The sequence below is a fragment of the Bombina bombina genome, chromosome 11 (assembly GCF_027579735.1).
Source record: "Bombina bombina isolate aBomBom1 chromosome 11, aBomBom1.pri, whole genome shotgun sequence".
NCBI lineage: Eukaryota > Metazoa > Chordata > Amphibia > Anura > Bombinatoridae > Bombina > Bombina bombina.
This window is the reverse complement of record NC_069509.1, coordinates 48,738,832-48,766,063: the sequence shown is the minus strand read 5'-3', so window position 1 is coordinate 48,766,063 and position 27,232 is coordinate 48,738,832. Positions and strand designations below refer to the sequence as shown.

Here is a 27,232-nt window from a genome sequence, read left to right as displayed (position 1 = left end):
GTTTCTTACTTGATAACTTTATATGATGTCACAAAAAGGACATTAAACTCAAAATCAAATCCCCAAAACATGTAAAGGGAATTAAAATATTGTGCTTTTCCGAGAGAGGTCAAAAACCTACTCTGTAACCTAGGTTTTCAAACCTCTATAAATTGCCTAAATCAGGTACACACAATATTAAAGTTCTAGCTATAGCATCAATAAAATGGCAACACAACTTTAATTTTGTATTTATTTTAATGCAACAAACTGCATGAGCTAAATGCAATATTCTGTTGGTGCATAAGCACCATGCATGTGCTTACTCGTAATTTTACACCCTGGAATAATCACAAAGAAATGAACAAAAGAAGGAAATCTGCATTGTGATTGAGCGTATACATTAACAATGGCAATACATTATTTAAAGGTAGCAAAGTGTCAGGTGTTTTAACTTGTACAATAAATGAAGCAGGAGCACTGAGTAGCACTTCTATTGATTACCCTTGACATTCAAGGGGTATTGCATAAATGTTTTGTAGATCAATTTATATAACCGACAGTTTTTTTTTTTTTTAAATGTATAGTTTTGCTTATTTTTTAAATAACAATACTCTGATTTTCAGACTCCTAACTAAGCCCCAAAGTTTGAGGAGAATACTGATGTATACCTACTTCAGCTTGCTCCTGTTTGTGTAAAGGGTCTTTTCATATGCAGAAGGAGGAGGGGGGAGTGTCTGCTATTTCCCACCTGCAGTGGGTGTTCCAGTAACCTTTTTCCCAGAGCTAAACTGGGAGCTTCTAAGTTTTTAAACGGTTTTATACTGGATTTTTAGATCAGTATCTGTGCATATTATTCTTTATAGTAGTGTCTATTACATGCAGTTACATGAAAATAGGTGTATACTGTCCCTTTAAAGGGGCATTGCACATTGTTTTGCGTGTAAAAACGGTGTTGTCCTACACTCCCAAGAGTTAAAAATAACACATAGTGCCTTAAAATGCTTTAAAGGCATTCAGATTTTCTACATTTGAGGACAAAATGAAATGCAAATTCTGCAGACAACTAGGCACTGCTTTATATACCAGCAAGGATACCCATAACAATTCCTGAGAATTATTATTATTATCGGTTATTTGTAGAGCGCCAACAGATTCCGCAGCGCTATTAACAAAGGCGGAGTACAAAAAAAAAAAAAACAGTTATAGGGATCAAATGGGTAGAGGGCTCTGCCAAGAGTTGCACTGTTGTAGTCAAAAAAATGTATTAGAAAACCATGGAATAACCCAATCATAACAAGCATTATAAATATATTAGTGGTGTGTAACAGGCCACATACCTTATACCCGGACAACACTAGTAACACCAATCAATTTAAATACACATCACAAAGAGGTTTGTATGAGTTTTGGATTTTGAACTCAACATCCCTGATGTTTTAAAACCCCATTTTAATTTGTTTTAGGCAACATTTATCTGCTTTATGCACGTCTGTTAGTTGCACACAAGCCATACATTGATAAAGTTAATAAAAATTGAACAACAACAAAAAAAAAAATAACTAGCGGACATGTTTTAATTTTGCAGTGTATCTTGTCGAACTGTAATGGGTTCCAATATCTGTAAAGCATAGAAATGATGAGGTTGTACCAATCTGTGCAAACTCACCTGTTTTACAGAACTTATGTTTGGCATTCCCAGCCCTGTGAAGGAGCCTAGGGACTGAGTAGGTAGTGCACTATTTAAAGGGGGAAGTTTCATGTTCTGATTGGAAATAAACTGCATGTTTTGCGACTCTTCTGCTACAATGTTGTCCTGATTATGGTGGAAAAAAGCACAAAAGGAGCAAAGCCCAGAAGAGAAGATAGTGATGAAGAAAGCGCAGTCAGGATCCAGAAGCAGAGGAACAAGGACAAACAAGTGTCAGGAGAAAGCAGAAAACAGTGATAGTTAGTGTGGCTCGCACAGCAGCAGGAATGCACATCTAGTTCTATTGTGTGGGACAAATGATGTAATGCGCAATTTAAGTCAATCAGGGATTCATTGTGAAGTATGGCTGATATTTAATTTTTTTCTATAAAGAGTAGAGTAACCAGATGAATGGGTAGAGAATTGCAAAAATGCACAACACATCTATACCTAAAATCAGTAAAACAAAATGGCAGCATACAATTGTGATTCAAAATGGAGTCTAATGGACGCCGTCCATAACAAAGCAGATTAGCACATCGAATTATGGTCCGAGTACATAAATGGCCCGAAACATCATACAGTAAAAAGGAAAATGAATATAGTTACTACTACCTTAATGAAAGAATATCAGATAGGCTTGTGCTGCACTATTGTTTATTCCAGGTATTGCAGTAAAATAGATGCAAAAGGAGCACCTTCATTATTCACACTAACCTTATCAAAGTAAGGATTGTGATCCATGGAAGACTCTTTGGAAATGTGGCGTGGCCCAGGGGCTTTTCCTACAGCCCTATTGTAGTCTCCAACCCCGAGACCTGTTTTCTCCATATCCATTCTCACTGCAAAGAAAACATCAAACATTACAACCTTAAAAAGGAATTACGAATCAAAAGTAGAATTATATAGAAAGAAAAAGCTAGACCATTTATTTCCCTGTTTAAACTACTGTTCTCTTTAGAGATGTTCTGCATAGGTTACAAACACAACCAAGATATGGGTGTACAGTATAACTACTTTCAAATGCATCACATATACTGAAATTAAATAAGAGTTGAAGTCACTTATGGGATTTGGATATAGTCTTAAAATAAATTAGCAAAAATATAGTACTGAAAATCTTCCTTTTCAGATATGCTTTGTGATGGTTTCAACTTGTCTCTTTAAATAGAGAAGTAGAAATGTTACATACCCCCAGGCAGATCCATCTTATTGCTCTGCATGGAGTCCTCTGGGGCGTCTCTCTAAAACAAAAACAACAAAAATGAGTACAAGCAGCAACAAACTATTTTTAGTGTATTTGGTACTTTACCAGTTGACTTGCTACTCACAGAAAAAGCTAAATTGTTGAATTGCTTGACAAATGGATTTATCCAATTCTCCTCTTGCTTATTCCCATTTTTTGTGGTTCCCTGACAAAAAAAAAATGAAGAAAAAAAAAGAAATGTAAAACAATGTATTTTAGTTAGAGCAACATGGTGTGGCTAAATATGTAGACATTGTGTCCCCTATGCTGTAGAGAGGGCGGTAACAGTGCCAACGTGTGCTCCATCCCTATTAGGTAGCTAAGGGCTTAAAAGGGAAAACTAAAGTCAAAATTAAACTTTCATGATTCAGAAAAATTTTCTAAGTTACTTCCATTATCAAATAGTATACAGTCTTTATGTGCAGACTTTGAGGCACCAACTACTACTGAGAATGTGCGATAGTTCACAGAGTATATGCCTCTAATTGGCTGACAGCTGTTGCATGATATAAGGGGGCAGGCAAAAGTAAATTTCAAAATTTGTCAAAAAAATTAAAATACACTGTTTATTTGAAATTCAGAGTAAGTGCTTTTGACATGTCTATTATGCAAATGTTGATTATGCAATTCTACAGTATTTAATAGTCCTTTAAAAGCGTCTATAACGCTTTAATGTCACCTTTGTAGGCATCTTCTTCATGTAAGGCGGCCAATTAAGAGATGCGTTGTTTTCCTGTGAGGCATTACTGTTCCACATTCCAATCTCTACATCGTCATCCTCCCAGTTAGAGTGACGACTCACAGACATTTCCTCTCCACACCATCCACCTTCTTGCATAGATTTGGGACCTATATATACAATATATTCAAATAAATAAATCTCTGCCACAATCTAGCCACAGGTAAACTAAACATTCCCACAGAAAATCATTCTGTATTAGTAAGATGCAATGAAACAAGCAATTCTGTATACCAGGGGTCGACAAATCGGTTTAAAATTTAGGAGCCAGACAGTGGTTACTTGTATATAGATATATGGAAAATAATCCAAAATCTTAGGATCCAAGGGTAAAAATTATAGGATCCAGTGGCTAAATTGGTCAAGCCTTGCTGTATACCATGCTCATATAATCCTTAAACTGGCATAAAACTCTTTTAGACTGTAAAACATGTTAAAAACCCACAAAACACCTTGTAATTACTAGACTTTATATGGTCTTGCAATTAATTAACACACCAACTATGAAATCTTTCTGAATATATCAGCATCTGCTGCAATTGCTTTTTCAATGGCCACCCCCATACACATATACCACTTGCCTTATCTGGATGAGGCAAACTGGACTTGACAAAACTTGCCAATGTAATTTTGTTAGCAAATCTTGTATTGTTTTGCAGTTTGTTATCAACTCCGCTGAGGCCAATTAGAAACAAATTTGAAACAGGATTAAGGTTTGTACAGTCTGCATCTCCAATTCCCAGAACTGGAAAATCCAGTTAAATTGCAGGAAAAGGGGACAAAACAAATAATGAGCACTAAAGCAATAGCCCACTCCAACAATCATTTTAGCCGATACAGCCTACAAACTACTAAAAGCTTTTGTAAGGGATTGTGAGATTATTTATTTATTGACTTAAAGGGCCACTAAACACAAAGGGTAAACTGCATGATATTGAATTGTCATATCTGAGAATCATTTTGCAATGAAAACAGCATATTGTTTTACGTTTATTGATTTCACTGATTTCCTGGTCCCCCAGAACAAAATAATCTTAGCTAACCAATCACAAACTAATATTCAGATACAGCACAAACTGTTTGCACATGTGCAGTTGAGAGAGATTGGAGAAACCTGCCCTTATCTCTTCCCTTACGGTGGGCTTTAGCACTGATTCCCCTTGGTTACTACTGCAAAAAATGATCCTCCTATCATGATTGTTGATGCAAAACGGACAATATGCCTTTTACAAACATGTGACTGCTGATAATATAAGGTTTAAGATTGAAGTAAACAAAGGCTGAAGTTTACAGGGTGAAGTAAACAAAAGCTTGCATAAATTGCCTGAAAGTATTAACCCAAACCTCCCTGGGAGAAAGTAAAACAAGCACATTTTTTAGATATATTTTAAAGAAAAAGGCAGCAAATAAATAATCACTTGCAATAAAGAAAGATGACTGTTGAAATGTCAAGTTTAATGTGCCTTTAACATACCCGGTTTACATGGAGCTTGCTGACCAATAGGAGTGTGGTTCCAACCAGATGAAGCAGGCTCGTTGCTGGGATCCCCCCAACTACTGTTATTTTCTATAGGTTTACCCCAAGCAGAAGTACCGTTATTTACAGCAGGAGATGGAGTGTCTGGCCAGGTTTCCCCCCAACCTATAAAGCAGAAGCAGACAAGCATAACACAGCCATACAGTAAGTTTTATTTTAATTTTTTTAATTATTTGTAGTGGCTAATTTCTAACTCGCACCTTAGCTATAAGAACATGTCCACAACTGAATTTAACATTTTTGTGTATTTAAGATCTGAAATCTCCAATTTTAATAAAGGCAGCCAGGTGTGCAATTACTGGACAACACCCATACAACTAAATGGCATCCTTATTGTTAAGAAACATTATCCGGTTCAAACCTTGTTGGCCAATGCATGCTGAATGGGAGTTCTACAGATAAAGCAGAATTGAAAAGCTTGAGAATCTGTTCTAGATGCAGATATGGCGGCACTGTGTCCCTTTGGAAATCTAGCTGGATATTTATCTCTCTTGCTTCTCCAGTCACATCAAAACGATTCATAATAATCCAAAATAGTGCAGTAACATCACACAATGGATCACACCAACGGAAGATACTCACGGATTTAAAGCGAAGATCAACTTTTATTACCAAAATCACCAGCAAGGCATCAATGGCATACAGCTTTGATGTGACCAGAGAAGCAAAATTCCCAAAGTGACACAGCGCCGCCATATCTGCATCTACTTTTACTATACATGGTTAAGGAGGACCGGGGCAGGCAGCGATCTCTTAGGAAGTCATTAACACCGTTTTTAGATTTGAGATATATATTTATATATATATTTTATACTTGAGTATCTGTTGCGTATGGAAAGATTACAATATAGGGTTGTGCATTCTACAGTTTTGTTAGCTTCTGAAAGGGGAAGGCGACTGACACTAGCAGCATTCAGGTCTTTTCTCAGCCAGATTTCTTCTTGTAAAAGTAACACAAGGGTGTAGCACTTTAACAAGAAGAAATCCGGCTCCAAAGAACCCGAATGCTACGAGCAGCCGCCACATTTCATAGCTAAAACTGCTGAATACACATCCCTACTACAATATAAAAGATAGTATTTTAAATAAAATACACACACTGAGTGTCACAAATATAAACTTCAGACTAAAAATTTACATTAACACAACGGTTTGTCCAAATTTTAAGCAGCAGAACACATTTTTATAATTAAGCAAAACAAAATGTTATTCGCTCTTTCAGAAACTTTGCATTGAAATGCAAAAATGACAACATGCTCCTGGCTGAGGCTGGCTCTCTTTTTGTAAGCTATTTTGCCTGGAGCAGAGAAGAGGCTCAGATGGTGTTGCGATGCCTGAGATGCATAAGTAGGGTTTGCCAAAGTGGGATATTTATCTTTGTTAGCTTCACCAATGCAAGTGTTTCCCACCTTGGCAAGGGGCCTCTTAAAGTAAGCCTGGACTTCATGCTAACATAAAAATGTCTTAAAATTCTATATGCAATGGTACATAACCAGTTATAAGGTTAGGGAAAAATATCTAGTCCGCTCTAAAAAAATAACCAATATATACTTAGAGGTTGAATCTGGAACATATCAGAATTTAAAAAGTAAAAAGCGCTAAGGACTTTATATCAATAACAGGACAAAGCCTTACACATTATCTATAAAGTACATATCAATCCGCTAATAATTATGCAAACAGATAATAGTGCACATTAATTCAAATAACAATTCCCATCAATATTGGGCTAGTTGTGAATAACAATGTCCTTTAGGCTAAGGGCATAACCATAAACCACAATACCATGTGCATGAGCTCATTGAAGTGAATTAGCTGGTGTTGTGCACAGACCAACTAATTGCAAACCAACTAATCGAGTATGAGATTCCTTGACAACTATTTTCATAATTGATTATCGATTACAACAATTAGTTGTTGCAGCTTTAAAATATACCTACCGCAAAAATTGGTGGGGGCTGGTATAAGCAACAACCATCATACTAAATAGCCTTATCAATCAATTTTTTGTATAGATATCCATATCCTTACCAGAACTGTTGCTGTTCTCTTTGTTTGGCATGGCACTTGAAGGTGGGGGCATCAAATGTAGTTGGGGTTGATTTTCTGCAGAGCTGGAAGTGCTCGATGTGTTTTTACCCCATCTATTCACATTGTACTTGTATTGGTTAGGATCACCCCAGGCTGCAGTTCCATCATCTATTTCCATTTTGCGTCTTATGGACTCTGGGGAAGGTTCCTCCCATCCTGTCGAATCCTCTTCCTTTGCGGGAGTAGCCATTGGTCCACCCAACCAACCAGATTTATTAGTGGTTGCCTGTGCACCCCATGAACCTGTATCCGGTTTCTTATTCCATTCTGTAGAGTTATTTGATGTCATTTCACTCTCCATTTGAGCTGGGCCACATTTAGAAGCCTCATTGTTCCCTTGGGTATTAGGCTTGGTCGGTTCTCCCCATCCTTGGGTTGAGCCGTTCTTAGAGGTGTCAGCCCAGTTTGATGTGTTTACATTTCCACTTCCCCAAGAATTGGATCTATTATGCTCATTCCAGCCAGTCATTGATCTATCATTGTCATTTCCATTACCTGACTTTGTGACTCCCCAATGATTATTCTTGGAATTTTCCCCCTTATTATTATCACCACTATGCGCACCCCACCCCTGTTTGACCTTTTGTGCATCATTCCAAGTGGATTTGTCCTCTTTACCGTTACCCCACGACTGATTGCTCTTGACCATTCCAGTAGTAGCAGCAAATTGATCTTCCCAATCCCCTTGGCTTATTGAGCCTTTGGCATCTCCCCACCCTGTAGCAGACTTTGGATCTCCCCACCCAGATACTGATGAGGTATCATTGCTATTAGGGTTGGGTTTTTCTACCCATCCCCCTGAGTTAGAAGTCTTTGACACAGAGCTTCCCCAAGCTTCTGTTCCATTGTCAGTCTTTCTGTCGCTCCTAGGTGAAGCAGCTTCAATATTCCAGGCAGTGTTCTGTCTAATTGGAGTCTGTCCCCAGCCAGTGTTGCACAAGACCCGGGGGTCCAGGTCACCTTTATTTACAATACTTTGGAGTAATGTTTGCTGGTCCGTTTTCCTTCTTTCCAGAGTTATTGTCCCATTTTTTTGCTCACTCTGACTTCCAGTGCTATCAACGCTACCTTCGCTTTCTCCCATACCTGTACTTTTGGCCCATACATTATTTGCCTCATTGCCCTTAGACCCTGTTGGATTATGACCTACATTATCTTCTTCAGCAGATTTCCAGGTATTTGGTGCTTTCCTACAATTTTCTATATTTTCACCCTCATTGGAATGCTGAGTGCTAGGCATTTTGTTCCATTCGCCATTTGATATATTAGTGCCAGTGTTTTGTGCTGGGTTTCCCCATCCTCTCCGATTTCCACCAGAAGTCCCTCCATTTCCCCAATGCATATTTTGGGAGTTTACAGTCCCTGACTCCCATACTCCTTTATTCCCATTAATTTTATAGTTTGGACAGTTGGGCCCATTTATGCCCGGCTGCATTATTGTCGCATTCACAGTGTCGCCATTAGCTTGCCCTTTTGGGACTGAACTTTTTTCTCCGGAGTAAGTAGAGCCGGAGGTACTCCATGTAGTACCGTATGATCCGCCATTTTTTTCCTCACCATTACTTAGATGAGGAATGGAAGTGCCATTTGTAATTGAAGGGGTGTGAAGTGGAGAATGATTCATGTTGCTCACACACCAAGCCCCATGCCCTGTAGAATTAGGCAGTTCATTTGTCTGCATTAAGCCTGCAGAGTTTGGTAAACTAGAGGTCATGAAGTTAGTAGTGTTATTTGGTCCAGTCATTTCAGTGTTAAGGTTTTGAGGTTGCCCACTATAAGAAACTTTCTGTGTACCATTGACTTCAGAATCGCAATTCTCCTGATGGTTTCCCCAGGAGCTAGAGCTTCCCGCTTTAGGATTAATACTCCGATTGTTAGACACCTGACCTATAGTAATGTTTGGAACATTTGTGCCAGAATTATTAGACCCTTTAAGGGTGTGTCCATTGCTATCCAAAACGGGCCAGGCACCATGGTTGCCGTTCATATTCAAAGTGCTTGGATTATTAACTCCATTAGCCGAAGTATTCACGGTGCCCCAAGCATTAATCCTGTTGTGCCTACTGTCTGATTTGCTATCGGGGCCATCTTGACATGTGCTTATCATGGCTCCATGGGTCATGCCCCATGGTCCATTAATACTTCCATTGCCTGCATTATTGCTGTTACTGCCTACCAAAAGTTTGCTTTGAGAACTATGAGCGATGCCATTTCTTATGGTATCCATTTCTCCTACGCTGTCTGCAAACGGCACAAGGTGGCTCTTTTCTGGCCCAGAGTTTGTGGCAGAGTCAATGTCCATACATTCTGAAGTTAACTCTGGGCTGTTGTCTGTGATAGATGGCCACGCTTCTTTGTCAGTGCCGTCTACGATAATTTTATCCCAGTTTGTGCCTGAATCAACATTGGAAGAGACGGGTCCCCAGTGTGAACTTTCATAGTGAGGTCCTAGATTAAGATCTAAAAATGACAAAGAAAAAAAAATGTTATACATATAAAAGACTACAGAAAAACAACCTGTAAATTTATCAGCAGTTTACAAATCAACACATGTCAAAGGCATACATCATAATAAAATAGCAGAAAAAGTGGAACCTCAGAAAACTGACTTTCAAGGCCCTATGGCAATTCAACAAAATCTAAGACTGGAAAAAAAAAATGCAATGCCAAAAGCACTTACAAAAAACACTTAAATTCCCATAAGACATTACTAATTTTAGGGTGACATCCCATCCAATGACGACTACAGGCTGTATTTTTTTTTTGGGCTCTACATATTTTTACATGCATATTTGAGATAAAGAATAAAATTGCAATTAAAACAATAATGCTTTCATTAAAATGCAAGACTTAGCGGCACCCTAAAAAAATAAAATGTATGCTTACCTGATAAATTTGTTTCTTTTTAGACATGATGAGTCCACAGATCATCATCCTTACTTGTGGGATATCACCTCCTGGTCAGCAGGAGGAGGCAAAGAGCACCACAGCAGAGCTGTTAAGTAGCTCCTCCCTTCCCTCCCACTCCAGTCATTCGACCGAAGTTAGGAAGAGAAAGGAAAAGCCAAGGTGCAGAGGTGACTGAAGTTTACAAAAATTAACAACCAGTCTTAAAAGAACAGGGCGGGCCATGGATTCATCGTGTCTAAAAAGAAACAAAATTATCAGGTAAGCATAAATTTTCTTTTCTTTTTAAAGACATGAGTCCACGGATCATCATCCTTACTTGTGAGATACAATACCAAAGCTAGAGTACACGGATGATCAGGGAGGGACAAGTCAGGGATCCTAAACGGAAGGCACCACTGCTTGAAGAACCTTTCTCCCAAAAGCAGCATCAGCCGAGGCAAAAGTATCAAATTTGTAGAATTTAGAAAAAGTGTGAAGAGAAGACCAAGTTGCAGCCTTGCAAATCTGTTCTACAGAAGCTTCATTTTTGAATGCCCATGAGAAAGCAACAGCCCTTGTGGAATGAGCTGTAACCCTTTCAGGAGGCTGTTGTCCAGCAGTCTCATATACGCAAAACGGATGATACTCTTCAGCCAAAAAGAAAGAGAAGTAGCCGTAGCTTTCTGACCCTTACGTTTTCCTGAGAAAACCACAAATAAAGAGGAAGACTGACAAAAGTCCTTAGTCGCCTGCAGGTAAAACTTTAAGGCACGGACCACGTCCAGATTATGCAAAAGCCTTTCCTTCTTAGGAGGATTAGGACACAAAGAAGGCACAACAATCTCCTGATTAATGTTCCTATCAGAAAAAACTTTAGGAATAAATCCTAATTTTGTACGCAAAACTACTTTATCTGCATGAAAAATAAGATAAGGAGACTCATACTGTAACGCTGAGAGTTCTGACACTCTGCGAGCAGAAGAAATAGTCACCAGAAAGAACACTTTCCAAGATAACAACTTAATATCTAAGGAATGCATAGGCTCAAACGGAGCCCCTTTAACACTTAGAACTAAATTAAGACTCCATGGAGGAGTAACTGATTTGAACACAGGCCTTATTCTGACCAACACCTGACAAAAAGACTGAACATCCGGAACATCCGCCAGACGTTTTATGTAACAGTATAGACAAAGCTGAAATTTGACCCTTTAAGGAACTTGTAGATAAACCTTTCTCCAACCCTTCCTGGAAAAAAAGGAAAATTCTAGGAATCCTAATTCTACGCCATGAGTAGCCCTTAGATTCACACCAATAAAGATATTTATGCCAAATCTTATGGTAAATCCTTCTAGTTACAGGTTTACGAGCCTGAATCATGGTCTCTATGACCGAATCAGAAAACCCTCGTTTGGATAAAATTAAGCGTTCAATCTCCAAGCAGTCAGCTTCAGAGAATCTAGATTTGGGTGAAGGAAGGGCCCCTGAACCTGAAGGTCCTTTCGCAACGGAAGTCTCCAAGGAGGTAGAGACGTCTTCTCCACCAGATCTGCATACCAAATCCTGCGAGGCCAGGTCGGTGCTATGAGAATCACTGAGGCCCTTTCCTGCTCGATTTGAGCAATTACTTGAGGAAGAAGAGCAAATGGAGGAAACAGGTATGCTAGATAGAAGGTCCAGGAGGCTGCCAAAGCATCTATTAGCTCCGCCTGGGGATCCCTGGATCTCGACCCGTATCTCGGGAGCTTGGCATTCTGCCTGGATGCCATGAGATCTAACTCCGGCTGACCCCACTTGAGCATCAGACTGGAGAACACTTTCGGATGTAGTTCCCACTGCCCCGGATGAAAGGTCTGCCTGCTCAGAAAATCCGCCTCCCAGTTGTCCACCCCTGGGATGTGAATTGCCAACAGACAAAAAGAATGGGCCTCCGCCCATTGAATTATTTTGGATACCTCTGTCATCGCCAAGGAACTCCTTGTTCCTCACTGATGATTGATGTAGGCCACTGACGTTATGTTATCCGTCTGGAACCTGATAAACTGAGTCGAAGCTAACTGGGGCCCGGCTAGGAGAGCATTGTAGATTGCTCTCAGCTCCAAAATGTTTATGGGCAAAAGGGACTCTCTACTTGGGACCAAATTCTCTGAGCCTTTAGGGAGCCCCAGACTGCTCCCCACCCTAGAAGGCTGGCATCTGTTGTCACAATCACCCAAGATGGTCTGCGAAAGCATGTTCCTTGGGAGAGATGATCCAGACTTAGGAAGGGCAACACCAAGTCCGCGTGGGATCTTGCTAGCTGAAAGGATGGCGCCTGAACTAGAATGTCGTCCAGATAAGGCGCCACCGCAATGCCCTTTGAACAAAGAACTGTCAACAGAGATTCCAGAACCTTTGTGAAGATTCTGGGGGCTGTGGCAAGAACGAAAGGGAGAGCCACAAACTGGTAGTGTTTGTCCAGAAAGACAAACCCTTAAGAACTTGTGATGATCCCTGTGAATGGGAACATGTAAATATGCGTCCTTCAAGTCCACTGTGGTCATAATTTGGCCCTCTTGGATAAATGGCAGAATGGAACGAATGGTTTCCATTTTGAAGGACCGTATCCTGAGAAACTTGTTTAGACTCTTGAGGTCTAAAATTGATCTGAAGGTTCCCTCTTTTTTGGGAACTACAAATAGATTGGAATAAAATCCCAGTCCTTGTTCTTGCACTGGAACGGGAACTATCACTCGCAGAGTGGAGAGGTCTTCTACACAGCGTAAGAACGCCTCTCTCTGTCTGGTCTGCAGACAATCTTGAAATTAGAAATCTGTCTCTGGGAGGAAAAACCTTGAACTCCAGCTTGTATCCCCGAGACACTATTTCTATCGCCCAGGGATCTTGAACATCCCGTACCCAAGCTTGAACAAAGGATAGTCTGCCCCCTACCTGATCCGGTCCCGGATCGGGGGCATACCCTTCATGCTGACTTAGAATCCCCAACCTGCTTCTTGGGCTGTTAGCCCTAGTTCCAAGACTGGTTGGGTCTCCATGCAGGCTTTGACTGTTCTTGCTTAGAGAAGGAAGAGGAAGAGTTTGTCTTGAAGTTTCAAAAGGAACGAAAATAACTCTGGTGACCTTTTTGCTTATTTCTCTTATCTTGCGGGAGATGATGACCGTTACCTCCCGTGATATCAGAAATCTCCTTGAGATCAGGTCCAAACAAGGTCTTCCCCTTATATGGAATGGCTAGAAGCTTAGAGTTAGAAGATACATCTGCAGACCAAGGTTTTAACCATAAAGCTCTGCGGGCCAAGACAGAGAAACTTGATATCTTCGCTCCCAATTTGATAACTTGAAGGGAAGCATCCGAAATGCGAGTTTAAGGGCCTTTATCCTATCTTGGATCTCATCTAGAGAAGTCTCAGTCCTGAGGGCTTCAGACAGCACATCAAACCAATATGCCGCCGCACTAGTAACGGTGGCAATACACACGGCCGGTTGCCACTGCAGACCCTGGTGTACATACATTTTCTTGAGTAACCCCTCTAATTTTTTATCCATGGGGTCCTTGAAAGCACAACTATCCTCTATAGAATAATAGTAGTTCTTTTAGCCAGGGTAGAAACTGCTCCTTCTACCTTAAGAACTCTTTGCCAAGCCTCCTTAACAGTGTCGGCTACTGGAAACATTTTCTTAAAAATGGGAGAGGGAGAAAAAGGGATACCCGATCTCTCCCACTCCTTCGTAATAATTTCAGTAGCTCTTTAAGGGACTGGAAATACATCTCTATAGGAAGGAACCTCAAAATATCTATCTAGTTTACTAGATTGTTGGGGAACAACCACAACTGTGGAGTCACTGTCGTCTAAGGTAATTAAAACCTCCCTAATCAGAAGACGAAGGTGCTCTAATTTAAATCTGAAGGATACCACCTCCGAGTCAGTCAGAGGAAACAAACCCTCTGAGTCTGAAATTTCTCCCTCAGAAGCTACTACTAATGACTGGAGTGGGAGGGAAGGGAGGAGCTACTTAACAGCTCTGCTGTGGTGCATTTTGCCTCCTCCTGCTGACCAGGAGGTGATATCCCACAAGGATGATGATCTGTGAACTCATCACGTCTTTAAAAAGAAAAAAAAAGGATCAAAAAGCTGAGCGGTTGTGGTCTCCCAAGCAATGATTACAGTTAAAGGGACATTAAACCAAAAACATTTTTTCCATGATTCAGATAGAGCATGTAATTTGAAGCAACTTTCTAATTTACTCTGAATATCAATTTTTCTTCGTTCTCTTGGTATCCATTGAAAAAGCGGGAATGTAATCTTAGAAACCTGCCCATTTTTGGTCCAGTATCCTGGGTTAGCACTTGCTGATTGGTGGCTACATTTATCCACCAATCAGCAAGTACTGCAAAGGTGCTGAACCAAAAATGGGATCCCATTCTGAAAAATATAGTGGAAAATAACCCGAGAATAGTTTACAAAAGAGCACCGACATTCAGAAGCAAATTAGGACCCAGCAAAAGGGTTAAACAAAGAAACTCTCACTAAGACTAACAACAAAAATATAAGTTCAGGTTTCCACAACGGGAATCATCCTTTTGGTCTTAAAGGGATATACAAGTGTAACAAGAGGGGATGCAACACATGCAAATATATCAATTTTGGCAGCAAATCCTTTAGGTCAAATACCACAGGGAATTTTTTATGACATTTCTTGATTCTATAATTGCGACTCCAGTTATGTAGTGTATCTTGTAGAGTGCTTATGTGAAAATTCAATATGTAGGTTGTACCTCTACGAAGGTTAGAGCCAGATAGGGGGAAACATTTTTGGAATTGTAAAAATTGTAGAAATGGTAAAATTAGACATAGCATCCCTAATCACCGTTTATTTATACATTCAGGTAATCCAAACATATACAAATTTATGCCAATAGATTAAGTTCCAAAATCCCAAGACTATAATACCACATATTACATCCCATCTTGTTGCATCTTAGTTTCAAATTCCCCTCAAAGTTCTACGTATAGTGCTCAAAGTATATTTTGATAAACTTACACTTGTATGTGTGTGCACCAATTCATTTGGGGTCCAATATCAGACAACGGATTATGCTATTGCCTCAACATTTACATTTTTTTTTTTAAACAAATTCTTTTTACTCAACACATATAGAACATTTTTCATTATAAAAATAGATACATATAGATCTCTTCTAAACATCACCATTGTCACTTAAGGTGATTACATGTCTTGTACGACTTTCAAGTTGTTTTGCTCTGGTTTACCAAACAGCTGACTATTTTTTTTACGTACATATACATTTTTCTATTTGTTTATGTACTATTTCAATTAAGGTTTCTGAGCATCTCATATTGATTTGTGTGGATGCAAGTTTGTAACAAATTTGTCTGTTAAATTACTATATTACAAGGTTTGAGATTATTAACCTTTATTGTATACGTGATACTATTTACCAACATATTTTATGTTTATATCTAAATTTTAAATTAATATAGCTTTAGAGATACTAATTATGTGCATATTTAGACACAGGATTGGTCAATTTGTATTTGAAGTGGTCCAATGAGATTGTAATGTTAGGCTTATATAGCCATTTTTAACAACTTTTATTCATTAAGCCTTATAAAAACGACCAGTAACCGGTCGAGAAACGCGTTGGAGATAATAAGTGTTATTATTTTACCTCTATCATGGCTGTTTGCACAATTTCTGACCAATATCAGTAAACATTTGCAGTTGAGATCTTTTTTCTGCACATGATTCACTTTACTTGTAGTCTCCAGGTACCAGCACACCTTGACTACAGCAGCTGATACAGATTTCCTAGACGAAACCCACGGAGGTTTCCATCGTCACATACGTGACCAGTGAGCTAATCACTGTGAGCTACAGCCTGCTTTCCAGCACTTACGAGTGCCAACAGAATTGTTAATTTGTTCCTTCCTTTCTTCATATTGCCAATTATGCCAGTGAGTTCACTGTGAGGCGCCCCTTGTTTCTGCTCTAATTTTGCAGTGGTGACCGTTTCATCTAGATTACCAAAGTGGACCAAGCTTTGTTTCTATCTAGTCCAGTATTTGGATCACTAAGACCAGTCTACTATCAACTTTTGAGTAACTGTTTCACCGCATTGCGGTTCTTATGCTCAATGTTTTATTATTTTTTTTGATTTTTGCATAGTGCCTTCGTTTTAAATGTTGTGACAACAATCAGTTTTTTTTTAAACATATCACTGTTTAATACTTTAACCTATTCACACACTAGGGCTGCACGATTAAGTCGCACATGTGATTTAAAACCGCAATTAATTGCCGCGATTTAAAAACGGCAAAAGTTTCAGATTTTTAGCTATAAAAAAAAATTCACAGATCTAGCTGTACTGCATTGATTTGTATGTGATTTCTTGCAAACCAGCTCCATCTAGTGGTTGCTTTTAGAGTGAAGAGGAGGGAAAGCCACTTACTTATATTTCCCCCTAGGGACGTCTGAAGTTTGAAACTTAGTGTATGTAATCATTATGGAACCTCCCACACAATCTCCTACTCTCTGAGAAACGGCTCAAATACATAGCAGATGCAGTTAACCTCCACGACTGCCAAAAAGGCTATAACTGCAGTCTTTGGTTGCTTGCAAGTAAAACTTTAAAGCACGAACCACGTCCAAGTTGTGCAACAGACGCTCCTTCTTAGAGGAAGGATTAGGACACAGAAAAGGAACAACAATTTCCTGATTGATATTCCTATTATTAACAACCTTAGGAAGGAATCCAGGTTTGGTACGCAAAACCACCTTATCAGCATGGAAAACAAGATAAGGCGAGTCGCATTGCAATGCAGATAGTTCAGAAACTCTTCGAGCCGAAGAGATAGCAACCAAAAACAGAACTTTCCAAGATAGAAGCTTAATATCTATGGAATGCATAGGTTCAAACGGAACCCCTTGAAGAACTTGAAGAACTAAATTCAAACTCCATGGCGGAGCAACAGGTTTAAACACAGGCTTTATTCTAACTAAAGCCTGACAGAACAACTGAACGTCTGGAACATCTGCCAGACGTTTGTGCAGTAGAATTGATAAAGCAGATATCTGTCCCTTTAAGGAACTAGCTGATAGCCCTTTCTCCAACCCTTCTTGGAGAAAGCACAAAATCCTAGGAATCCTGATCTTACTCCATGAGTAGCCTTTGGATTCGCACCAATAAAGATATTTACGCCATATCTTATGATAAATTTTCCTAGTGATAGGCTTTCGAGCCTGAATCAAGGTATCTATGACCGACTCAGAGAAACCCAGCTTAGATAAAATCAAGCGTTCAATCTCCAAGCAGTCAGCCGCAGAGAAACTAGATTTGAATGCTGGAACAGACCTTGAATCAGAAGGTCCTGTCTCAGTGGCAGAGTCCATGGTGGAAGAGATGACATGTCCACCAGGTTTGCATACCAACTCCTGCGTGGCCACGCAGGTGCTATCAAAATCACCGAAGCTCTCTCCTGTTTGATTCTGGGAATCAAACGAGGAAGGAGAGGAAATGGTGGAAACACATAAGCCAGGTTGAACGACCAGGGTACTGCTAGAGCATCTATCAGTACTGCCTGAGAATCCCTTGACCTGGACCCGTAACAAGGAAGTTTGGCGTTCTGACGAGACGCCATCAGATCCAATTCTGGTGTGCCCCATTGCTGAATTAATTGTGCAAACACCTCCGGATGGAGTTCCCACTCCCCCGGATGAAGAGTCTGACGACTTAGAAAATCTGCTTCCCAGTTCTCCACTCCTGGGATATAGATTGCTGATAGATGGCAAGAGTGAGTCTTTGACCATCAAATTATTTTGGTAACCTCTATCATCACTAGAGAACTCTTTGTTCCCCCTGATGATTGATATATGCTACAGTCGTGATATTGTCTGACTGGAATCTTATGAATCTGGCCGAAGCCAGCTGAGGCCACGCCTGAAGCTCGTTGAATATCGCTCTCAGTTCTAGAATATTTATCGGGAGGAGAGCCTCCTCCTGAGTCCACAAACCCTGTGCTTTCAGGGAATTCCAGACTGCACCCCAGTCCAATAGGCTGGCGTCCGTCGTCACTATGACTCATGCTGGCCTGCGGAAACACATTCCCTGGGACAGATTATCCTGTGACAACCACCAAAGAAGAGTCTCTCTGGTCTCTTGATCCAGATTTATCTGAGGAGATAAATTTGCATAGTCCGCATTCCACTGTTTGAGCATGCATAGTTGCAGTGGTCTGAGATGCAAGCGAGCAAACGGAACTATGTCCATTGCCGCTACCATTAGTCCGATTACCTCCATACACTGAGCCACTGACAGCCGAGGAATGGAATGAAGAGCTCGGCAGGTGGTTAAAATCTTTGATTTTAGATTGCTGATAGATGGCAAGAGTGAGTCTTTGCCCATCAAATTATTTTGGTAACCTCTATCATCACTAGAGAACTCTTTGTTCCCCCTGATGATTGATATATGCTACAGTCGTGATATTGTCCGACTGGAATCTTATGAATCTGGCCGAAGCCAGCTGAGGCCACGCCTGAAGCTCGTTGAATATCGCTCTCAGTTCTAGAATATTTATCGGGAGGAGAGCCTCCTCCTGAGTCCACAAACCCTGTGCTTTCAGGGAATTCCAGACTGCACCCCAGCCCAATAGGCTGGCGTCCGTCGTCACTATGATCCATGGCTGGCCTGCGGAAACACATTCCCTGGGACAGATGATCCTGTGACAACCACCAAAGAAGAGAGTCTCTGGTCTCTTGATCCAGATTTATCTGAGGAGATAAATCTGCATAATCCCCATTCCACTGATTGAGCATGCACAGTTGCAGTGGTCTGAGATGCAAGCGAGCAAACGGAACTATGTCCATTGCCACTACCATTAGACCGATAACCTCCATACACTGAGCCACTGACGGGCGAGGAATGGAACGAAGAGCTCGGCAGGTGGTTAAAATCTTTGATTTCCTGACCTCCATCAGAAAATTTTCCATGTCCACCGAATCTATCAGAGTTCCCAGGAATGGAACTCTTGTGAGAGGGATAAGTGAACTCTTTTTTACGTTCACCTTCCACCTGTGAGATCTTGGAAAAGCCAACACGATGTCCGTGTGAGACTTGGCTAGTTGATAAGTCGACGCCTGAATTAAGATATCATCCAGATAAGGCGCCACTGCTATGCCATGCGGCCTTAGAACCGCCAGAAGGGACTCTAGCACCTTTGTGAAAATTCTGGGAGCTGTGGCCAACCCGAAGGTAAGAGTCACAAACTGGTAATGCTTGTCCAGAAAGGTGAACCTGAGGAACTGGTGATGATCTTTGTGGATAGGGATGTGTAGATACGCATCCTTTAAGTCCACGGTGAACATATATTGACCCTCCTGGATCATTGGTAAAATAGTCCGAATGGTCTCCATCTTGAAGGATGGGACTGAGGAATTTGTTTAGGATCTTGAGATCTAAAATTGGTCTGAAGGTTCCCTCTTTTTTGGGAACCACAAACAGATTGGAGTAAAACCCCTGCCCCTGTTCTGTTTTCGGAACTGGACAGATCACTCCCATGGTATATAGGTCTTCTACACAGCGTAAGAACGCCTCTCTTTTTGTCTGGTTTACAGACAATTGAGAAAGATGGAATCTCCCCCTTGGAGGAGAATCTTTGAAATCTAGAAGATACCCCTGGGTTACGATTTCTAAAGCCCAGGAGTCCTGAACGTCTCTTGCCCAAGCCTGAGCAAAGAGAGAAAGTCTGCCCCCTACTAGATCCGGTCCGGGATCGGGGGCTACCCCTTCATGCTGTCTTGGTGGCAGCAGCGGGCTTCTTAGCCTGTTTACCCTTGTTCCCAGTCTGGTTAGGTCTCCAGACTGACTTGGATTGAGCAAAATTCCCCTCTTGCTTTGCAGCAGGGGAAGAGGGACCACCTTTAAAGTTTCGAAAGGAACGAAAATTATTTTGTTTGATTTTGTCTTATCCTGAGGAAGGGCATGGCCTTTCCCTCCAGTAATGTCTTAAATGATCTCTTTCAGTTAAGGCCCGAATAGGGTCTTACCCTTGAAAGGGATGGCTAAAAGCTTAGATTATGATGACACGTCAGCAGACCAGGACTTAAGCCATAACGCTCTACGCGCTAAAATGGCAAAACCTGAATTCTTTGCCTCTAATTTAGCCAGTTGAAAAGCGGCATCTGTAATGAAAGAATTAGCTAGCTTGAGAGCCCTAAATTCTATCCAGAATATCATCTAATGGGGTCTCAACCTGAAGAGCCTCCTCCAGAGCCTCGAACCAAAAAGCAGCTGCAGTAGTTACAGGAACAATGCACGCTATAGGTTGGAGAAGAAAACCCTGATAAACAAATATTTACTTTAGGAGACCCTCTAATTTTTTATCCATAGCACAACTGTCCTCAATAGGTATAGTTGCCAGGGTAGAAATAGCTCCCTCCACCTTAGGGACCGTCTGCCACGAGTCCCGCATGGTGTCTGATATGGGAAACATTTTCGTAGGAGGGGGAGCGAACGGAATACCTGGTCTATCCCACTCCTTAGTAACAATGTCCGAAATCCTCTTAGGGACCGGAAAAACATCAGTGTAGGCAGGAACCTCTAGAAATCTGTCCATTTTACACAATTTCTCTGGAACTACAATAGGGTCACAATCATCCAGAGTCGCTAAAACCTCCCTGAGCAATAAGCGGAGGTGTTCTAGTTTAAATTTAAAAGCTGTCATATCTGAGTCTGTCTGAGGGAACATCTTTCCTGAATCAGAAATTTCTCCCTCAGACAGCAAATTCCTCACCCCCAACTCAGAACATTGTGAGGGTACATCGGATATGGCTAATAAAGCGTCAGAGAGCTCAGCATTTGTTCTCACACCAGACCTACTGCGCTTCCCCTGCAACCCAGGCAGCTTAGATAAAACCTCTGTGAGGGTAGTATTCATAACTGCGGCCATATTTTGCAGGGTGAAAGAATTAGACGCACTAGAAGTACTTGGCGTCGCTTGTGCGGGCGTTAATGGTTGTGACACTTGGGGAGAATTAGATGGCATAACCTGATTCCCTTCTGACTGAGAATCATCCTGCGACATACTTTTAGTAGCTAAAATATGTTCTTTGCAATTTATTGACTTTTCAGTGCATGAGATACACATTCTAAGTGGGGGTTCCACAATGGCTTCTAAACATATTGAACAATGACTTTCCTCAATGTCAGACATGTTGAACAGGCTAGTAATGACTACAAACAAGCATGAAAACACTTTATTTAGTGAAAAAAAATAACAATCTTAAAAAACGGTACTGCGCCTTTAAGAGAAAAAAAAAGCATATACGTTCTGCAAAACTGCTTTAAAATGCACCAAATTTTTATAGCAGACTCAATATATGTAGTTAAGTTTGCCCCACAAGGAAATTTAACATTTAACCCTTTAATGTGCAAACCAGATTGAAATAAGGCCTAAATCTGGAAAAAAAAACACCCCCAGCACCTTGCCACAGCCCTGCTGAGGCGCCTACCTGCCCTCAGGGATGGTAAATATGGGGTTAAAGCTTCGATTTGGCCCAAAACATCCACAAGGGCCCTCAGGAGTTGGAGCTTGCCGAGTGAAAACAACTGTGTATCTGAGGCGCGAAAATAGGCCCCGCCCATCTTACTCGATGTCTCTACAGCCTCAAAGAACCGCACCAGAGCGGTTTTAAACTAGCCATGTGGGTTCTGAGACCCAAAAATAAGCCAAGTGTACCCTCAATAAAGTTTGCCCAAAAAACGTTATTGCCCACAAAACGTTAACAGCACTCCCAGTTCATAAAAACGTTTGCCCACAAACATTCAAAACTCAGTGTCAACCATTTTTTACATTAGCCCCTTATGCAAGCTTAGTAATGCCTTTCTATAGCTCTTAGGATTACTGCTTACCCTTACCCTCATGGGGATACTGTCAGCCTTTCTGAAATACACAGTCTCTCCAGAAAAAATGACTTAACATACCTCACTGCTATAAAGCATGAAAACGTTCCTCACACTGAAGTTTATTGTACCCCTCAGCCTCTGTGGGAACAGCACTGGATCTTAGTTACAAATGCTAAGATCATCCTCCTCCAGGCAGAAGTCTTCCTCCATCTGCTGCCTGAGAGTAAATAGTACACACCGGTACCATTTAAAACAAAAAACTCTTGCTTGAAGAAATTAAAAACTAATATTTTATCACCTCTTTCACTTTACCCTTTCTAGTACTAAGAGTAGGCAAACAGAATGACTGGGGGGTGGAGCTAAGGGAGGAGCTATATAGACAGCTCTGCTGTGGTGCTCTTTGCCACTTCCTGTTAGCAGGAGGATAATATCCCACAAGGATGAATCAGTGGACTCGTCGTACCTTATAGAAGAAATGTATACTAGAAGTAAATTAGAACGCTGTTTAAAAATCGCATGCTCTATCTGAATTATGAACGAAAAAGTTTGTTTTTCATACCCCTTTAAATGTTATCAATATTTGTTGCGCAAATTATTAAATCAATATATGTTAAATGATGCAATTGTGTGCTTTAGATAGCATAATGAACATTTATAAATAGAAAATGTTATACTATTGTTAAAGTATTATACTGTCCCCACATGGCTACTTCATAATGCCACCCGATAGCAAACATTTCTATGCTTTTAAAATGTATTTAGTGTTTAATGTATGCTGAAACATGCAAATGAGCTGTGTGAGCAGTACATTTCGTACTAAGAATGAATTATATTTATTAATATTAATACAAAGGAAAACTTAGTGCTATAATATTATGTTCATAGAAGAAGTTCTAAAAATCATGAAAGTGTTAGTGAAAATGAAAAAGTCAGGAGAAGGGTTTCCATAACCCTGTGTTAGGTTTTAGTTAGGTCCTAAGCAATGATTACATAAAAATATGCTTAAAAATGGATGTTTGGAAGAAAGTAGTTCAGTGCACAAGTCTGTCAAGGTAAATAATCCTTTTACAATCTCCGGAACAGTCCTGAAACTGAATGCGTACTTTAAAAAACAGCCAGGAGTCTCCTAGCAACAGCTCTTAAATTGCACTGATCCAGCTATTCATGGGATGTAACAAAACACAGATTCCAACTGCACTAAATCATTGAGTAAAAATAAATCCATATTGTAAACACCACCAGTGACGCATGCCACAGCTGAACAGGGCTCTTAGGGAAAGGAGAAGGAGTTGCAGAAACAGAGCAGAGATTTGGCAAGAGAAAACTTAGCAGAAGGCTAAATCAGACACGTTTTTCCTTTTGGGACTTACAAGCATAACAATGAAGTGATTGTGCACTGTAACAAACCAAACGTGAAGCAATTGCACCCAATGTCGTCTCTCATTTGCTCTCAATCATGTAATATTTTGCTTTCATTTCACAGTTCCCAATGCATATTATTTGTAATAAAGAAATGGATTCCCACTATCATTAAATCATTTGTAGTACAGGACCTAAGTAACGATTTTGCAGGCAATTATCTTATTGTATTTCACATCCCTTTTGCGTCCAGCACCCGATATCTTGTAATAGTCAAGTCTCCAACCAGATTTCCTGTGATAGTCCCGCCTGCTTCCATCCTGGAAGAAAACAGAACGCTTCTCACCATCACATATCCTCAGGCATGGTTTTTAAAAATAGTGGGCGTGGCAGGATGACAGCCCTATAGGTTTGCTCTATTGGAAATCAGGGACGTTTTATTTTGACTTCCTGCTAAATAGCTATAGTTACAGAGCCACAGCCTAGAAAGATAAATATTCTGATTATACTTAAAACTATCAATTGATGGAAGCATGAACCTAGGTATTTATCATATTTAGGTGTCCGTCAATTCATTGGGTGAAAATGACAATCACAAGTTTTTTCAAATCTTGTTTAGTTAGTTGTCTGAAGTCCAGAACTTCATGGTTCATTTGAAACAAAGAGGTGGAGAATAAAAACTGACTGTTCTACAACAAGAATGGGGGAACTGCACAATGACAACTGCCAAAAAAAAGCTCTCCCGTTTGCCTAGTCCTCAGTAACCTAAAGATGATGAAGCCTTCCAATGTCTAATACGTTTCAGAAGGAATATCTTAAAATGGAACTGTTCCTCCTAGAGAAAAAGGATGACATAAGTTTGATAAAGGCTACAGTAAAGCTTCATTTGGGGACCTTCTGTAAATATATCTCTTTATCTTGCAGTTACTAATGTTAGGAATTTTACTTGCAAGTCGCCGTCTACAAAGCCAAACCCAACTTAGTTTTACCTTTTCTTCATGAGGAAGAATAAAACGATTTCCAATTGAAACACCTATAATATGACAACCTAGAGTCAGTGACCAAAAAGGGGCTCTTATTTCATAGGAGATACCAAAAATAACAATTTTCTGATGTCCCTCTGAATATATATATATATTTTTTTTTTTAATTATCTTTATTGAATATAGCCACATAACAAAATAAAGAAAAAATGCAACCACAGCAACCAAAAACATAGGTTTTACAAATTCAACAGTCTCACAGGAACAGAAAAATTCAATAATACAGAAAAACATAAAGCTTCATACAAATGTTAATCCTGCGCCTTATCCATTAGAAATTACAATAAAGTGGCTAACTTTTTCACTATAACCATAAAAAGAAAAGAAAAAGAAAAAAAAAACCACTCCCCTTCTCCTCCAGCACTCCAGGGACCCACCCCAGGACCAGTCTGACACTCCCGACCAAAACTATTCTACCATATTACTATTTCTGATCCAGGTATAAGGGAAAACCCCAAATAGGACAGTTTCTGCAAAACTTATCGAAGCCAAGAAGGGTCTCAGAATCTGTCTCTGCAGACCACTCGGGTATGTCTTAATAACCGGCGCCCAGCCTTCCAAAAAAATTTTAATTTTCCTTTCAGATACTGACTGTAAATGAAAGGATTCAAAAATAATCTGAGCTTGAATATCTTTTAATATTTGAGTCAGGCTGGGCGGACTCTTTGCAATCCATTTTAAAAAAATGTTATATCTCACTGTTAATATAATTGTATTTAGGATACGAGTTCTTACATCCCTTCTCGGGTCCAAAAAAAGTAACACAATGTCCTCAAAAGTGAGGGTAATAGAACTTTCAAAGACTCTATTATACCAGAACTGGACTTTCAACCAAAGTTGAGCGATCTTTGGACAAACCCACAACATATGGCAAAGATCGGCCTGGATATATGCACAGTGTTCACACTGGAAATTTTTATCAGGAAAGAATTTACCCAGTAAGGCCGGAGAAAGATAAGAATTGTTCAATAGTTTTAAATGAGATTCCTTCCAACTCACCGACAGCGGGAGTTTAGCGACTCTTGCAAGACTATTACTTACTTTCTCAATCTCTATAGAGGGAATATAAAGGAGCCAATAGTTTCTCTTCCTCCAGTATACCTTGCTTAGTCAACATGATATCATAAATCAGAGAAATGGATGCATCACCCAATATAAATTTTCTGACACAGATCTTGATCTCGGACCAATCATCTCCCTGCTGAAAGCCTTTTCTGGCTGTTAACAAAATGGCGGATCAGAAAATACGCAAATCGGTTCTGTCTAGGGACCAAGAACTGCTCCCTGATTATTTCCCAAGGAAGGATCTGTAAATCATCATTCAAAAGTTGATGAATATATTCCAGCCCCTTAATCTGCCATTCATGAAAACATTTCTGGTCTATACCTGGAGAAAACATAGGATTCCCTCTAATGGGTAGGTATTCAGAAAAAGAGAAGTAAATTTTAAGCAATTTACAAAGCCTATGCCAGGCTATAATAATATTTCAAAATGAGATAAGTAAGGAAGCCTCCAGTGGAAGGGATCAGGGCGCACAATGAATTAAAGCTTTCAAGGACCACGGTTCGACCATATAGGATTCGAGATCAAATGTAGTGACTAGATCAGACCGAGTGATCCAATCAAATACAATCTTACTCAAAGAAGCATAATTATAAAGTCTAATGCTGGGCAACGCCAACCCAGCACTTGTATATTTTTGAGTGAGCCGATTGAGAGAGAATCAAGGCTTTTTGGATTTCCATAAAAACTTAGAGAACCAAGATGCCAATTTCTTCAGATCTTTATTTAAAATCAAGAGGAAAGTTCTGAAGACAAAAGGATTTTCGGAAAAATTATCGTTTTAATCAGATTAACCGAGGCTGAAAGCGATAGAGGAAAAGCCCCCCACATCTTCAGATCCTCCTGGATTTTCCGAAATAGTCCTCCAAAATTGGCCTGATACCAGAGTTTCGGATTCCTATTGATTTCCAACCCCAGATATTTAACAGCGTCCACCTTATGAAAAATTGTCAAAGGATGCTCTCGCTCTCTGCTCCCTAACCACATTAACTCACTCTTTTCCATATTTATTTTATAGCCCGCGAATGTACTAAATAGCCTTATCGTATTAATCAGTCGGGATAGTAGTCAACGCTTTGTTTATAAAGAGTAAAATGTCATCAGCATAGAGCAATATTCTCAGGTTCAGAACCCCCAAGGGGATCCCCGGCAGAATTTGTTGTAGTTTAATTGCCAAGGGTTCCAATATAATATTAAAGAGAAGAGGTGACAGCGGAAACCCTTGCCTTACGGGTCTCTGATATAACATTTGAACAAAATTTAAAAAAATTACCAGAAAAAACAAATTTGGACAGAGTAGAGAACATATGTTTCTGAATATATTTTCTAATACCAATACTGAAGTACTGATTTATTTTTTTAGCATAGGTGATGGTATACAATGAAATAAAGGCAAAGAAGATATGTTTTACAAACAAACAATCTCCCATTAAAATAGAAACATGAAAAGCTGAACCATAACATATCAGATGTAATAGGAGCCTACAACCCGTAGTGTTGGTTTCATTGTAAAAACATATGACCTAGAGCCTGCAATATAGATCTAAATTGAAAAATAGATTTAAAAGGAGGCAAAAATGTTCTTTTAGAATAAAGATAAAAACAGGAATGAGCGAAGCAAAATCTGCGCTTTCCATGAAACATAAAAAGTACTTTAATTCACCAGGTTCTCC

General features: G+C 39.9%; 1 protein-coding gene across 5 annotated transcripts in view; it reads right to left on the bottom strand.

Moving 5' to 3' along the window:
* The window catches only part of TNRC6A (trinucleotide repeat containing adaptor 6A), a 293,765-nt gene that overhangs the window by 95,430 nt on the left and 171,103 nt on the right, over nucleotides 1-27,232 (bottom strand). For 4 of the 5 annotated variants that reach the window (XM_053694877.1, XM_053694878.1, XM_053694879.1 and 1 more), the window contains 7 exons: nucleotides 7,223-9,742; nucleotides 5,129-5,296; nucleotides 3,595-3,764; nucleotides 3,001-3,081; nucleotides 2,862-2,913; nucleotides 2,387-2,511; nucleotides 1,649-1,795 (listed from right to left, as the gene is read on the bottom strand). In XM_053694877.1, the coding sequence (XP_053550852.1) occupies nucleotides 1,649-1,795; nucleotides 2,387-2,511; nucleotides 2,862-2,913; nucleotides 3,001-3,081; nucleotides 3,595-3,764; nucleotides 5,129-5,296; nucleotides 7,223-9,742 (3,263 nt within the window). The remainder of the gene's footprint in view (nucleotides 1-1,648; nucleotides 1,796-2,386; nucleotides 2,512-2,861; nucleotides 2,914-3,000; nucleotides 3,082-3,594; nucleotides 3,765-5,128; nucleotides 5,297-7,222; nucleotides 9,743-27,232) is intronic. The other variant, XM_053694880.1, reaches the window with a different exon arrangement.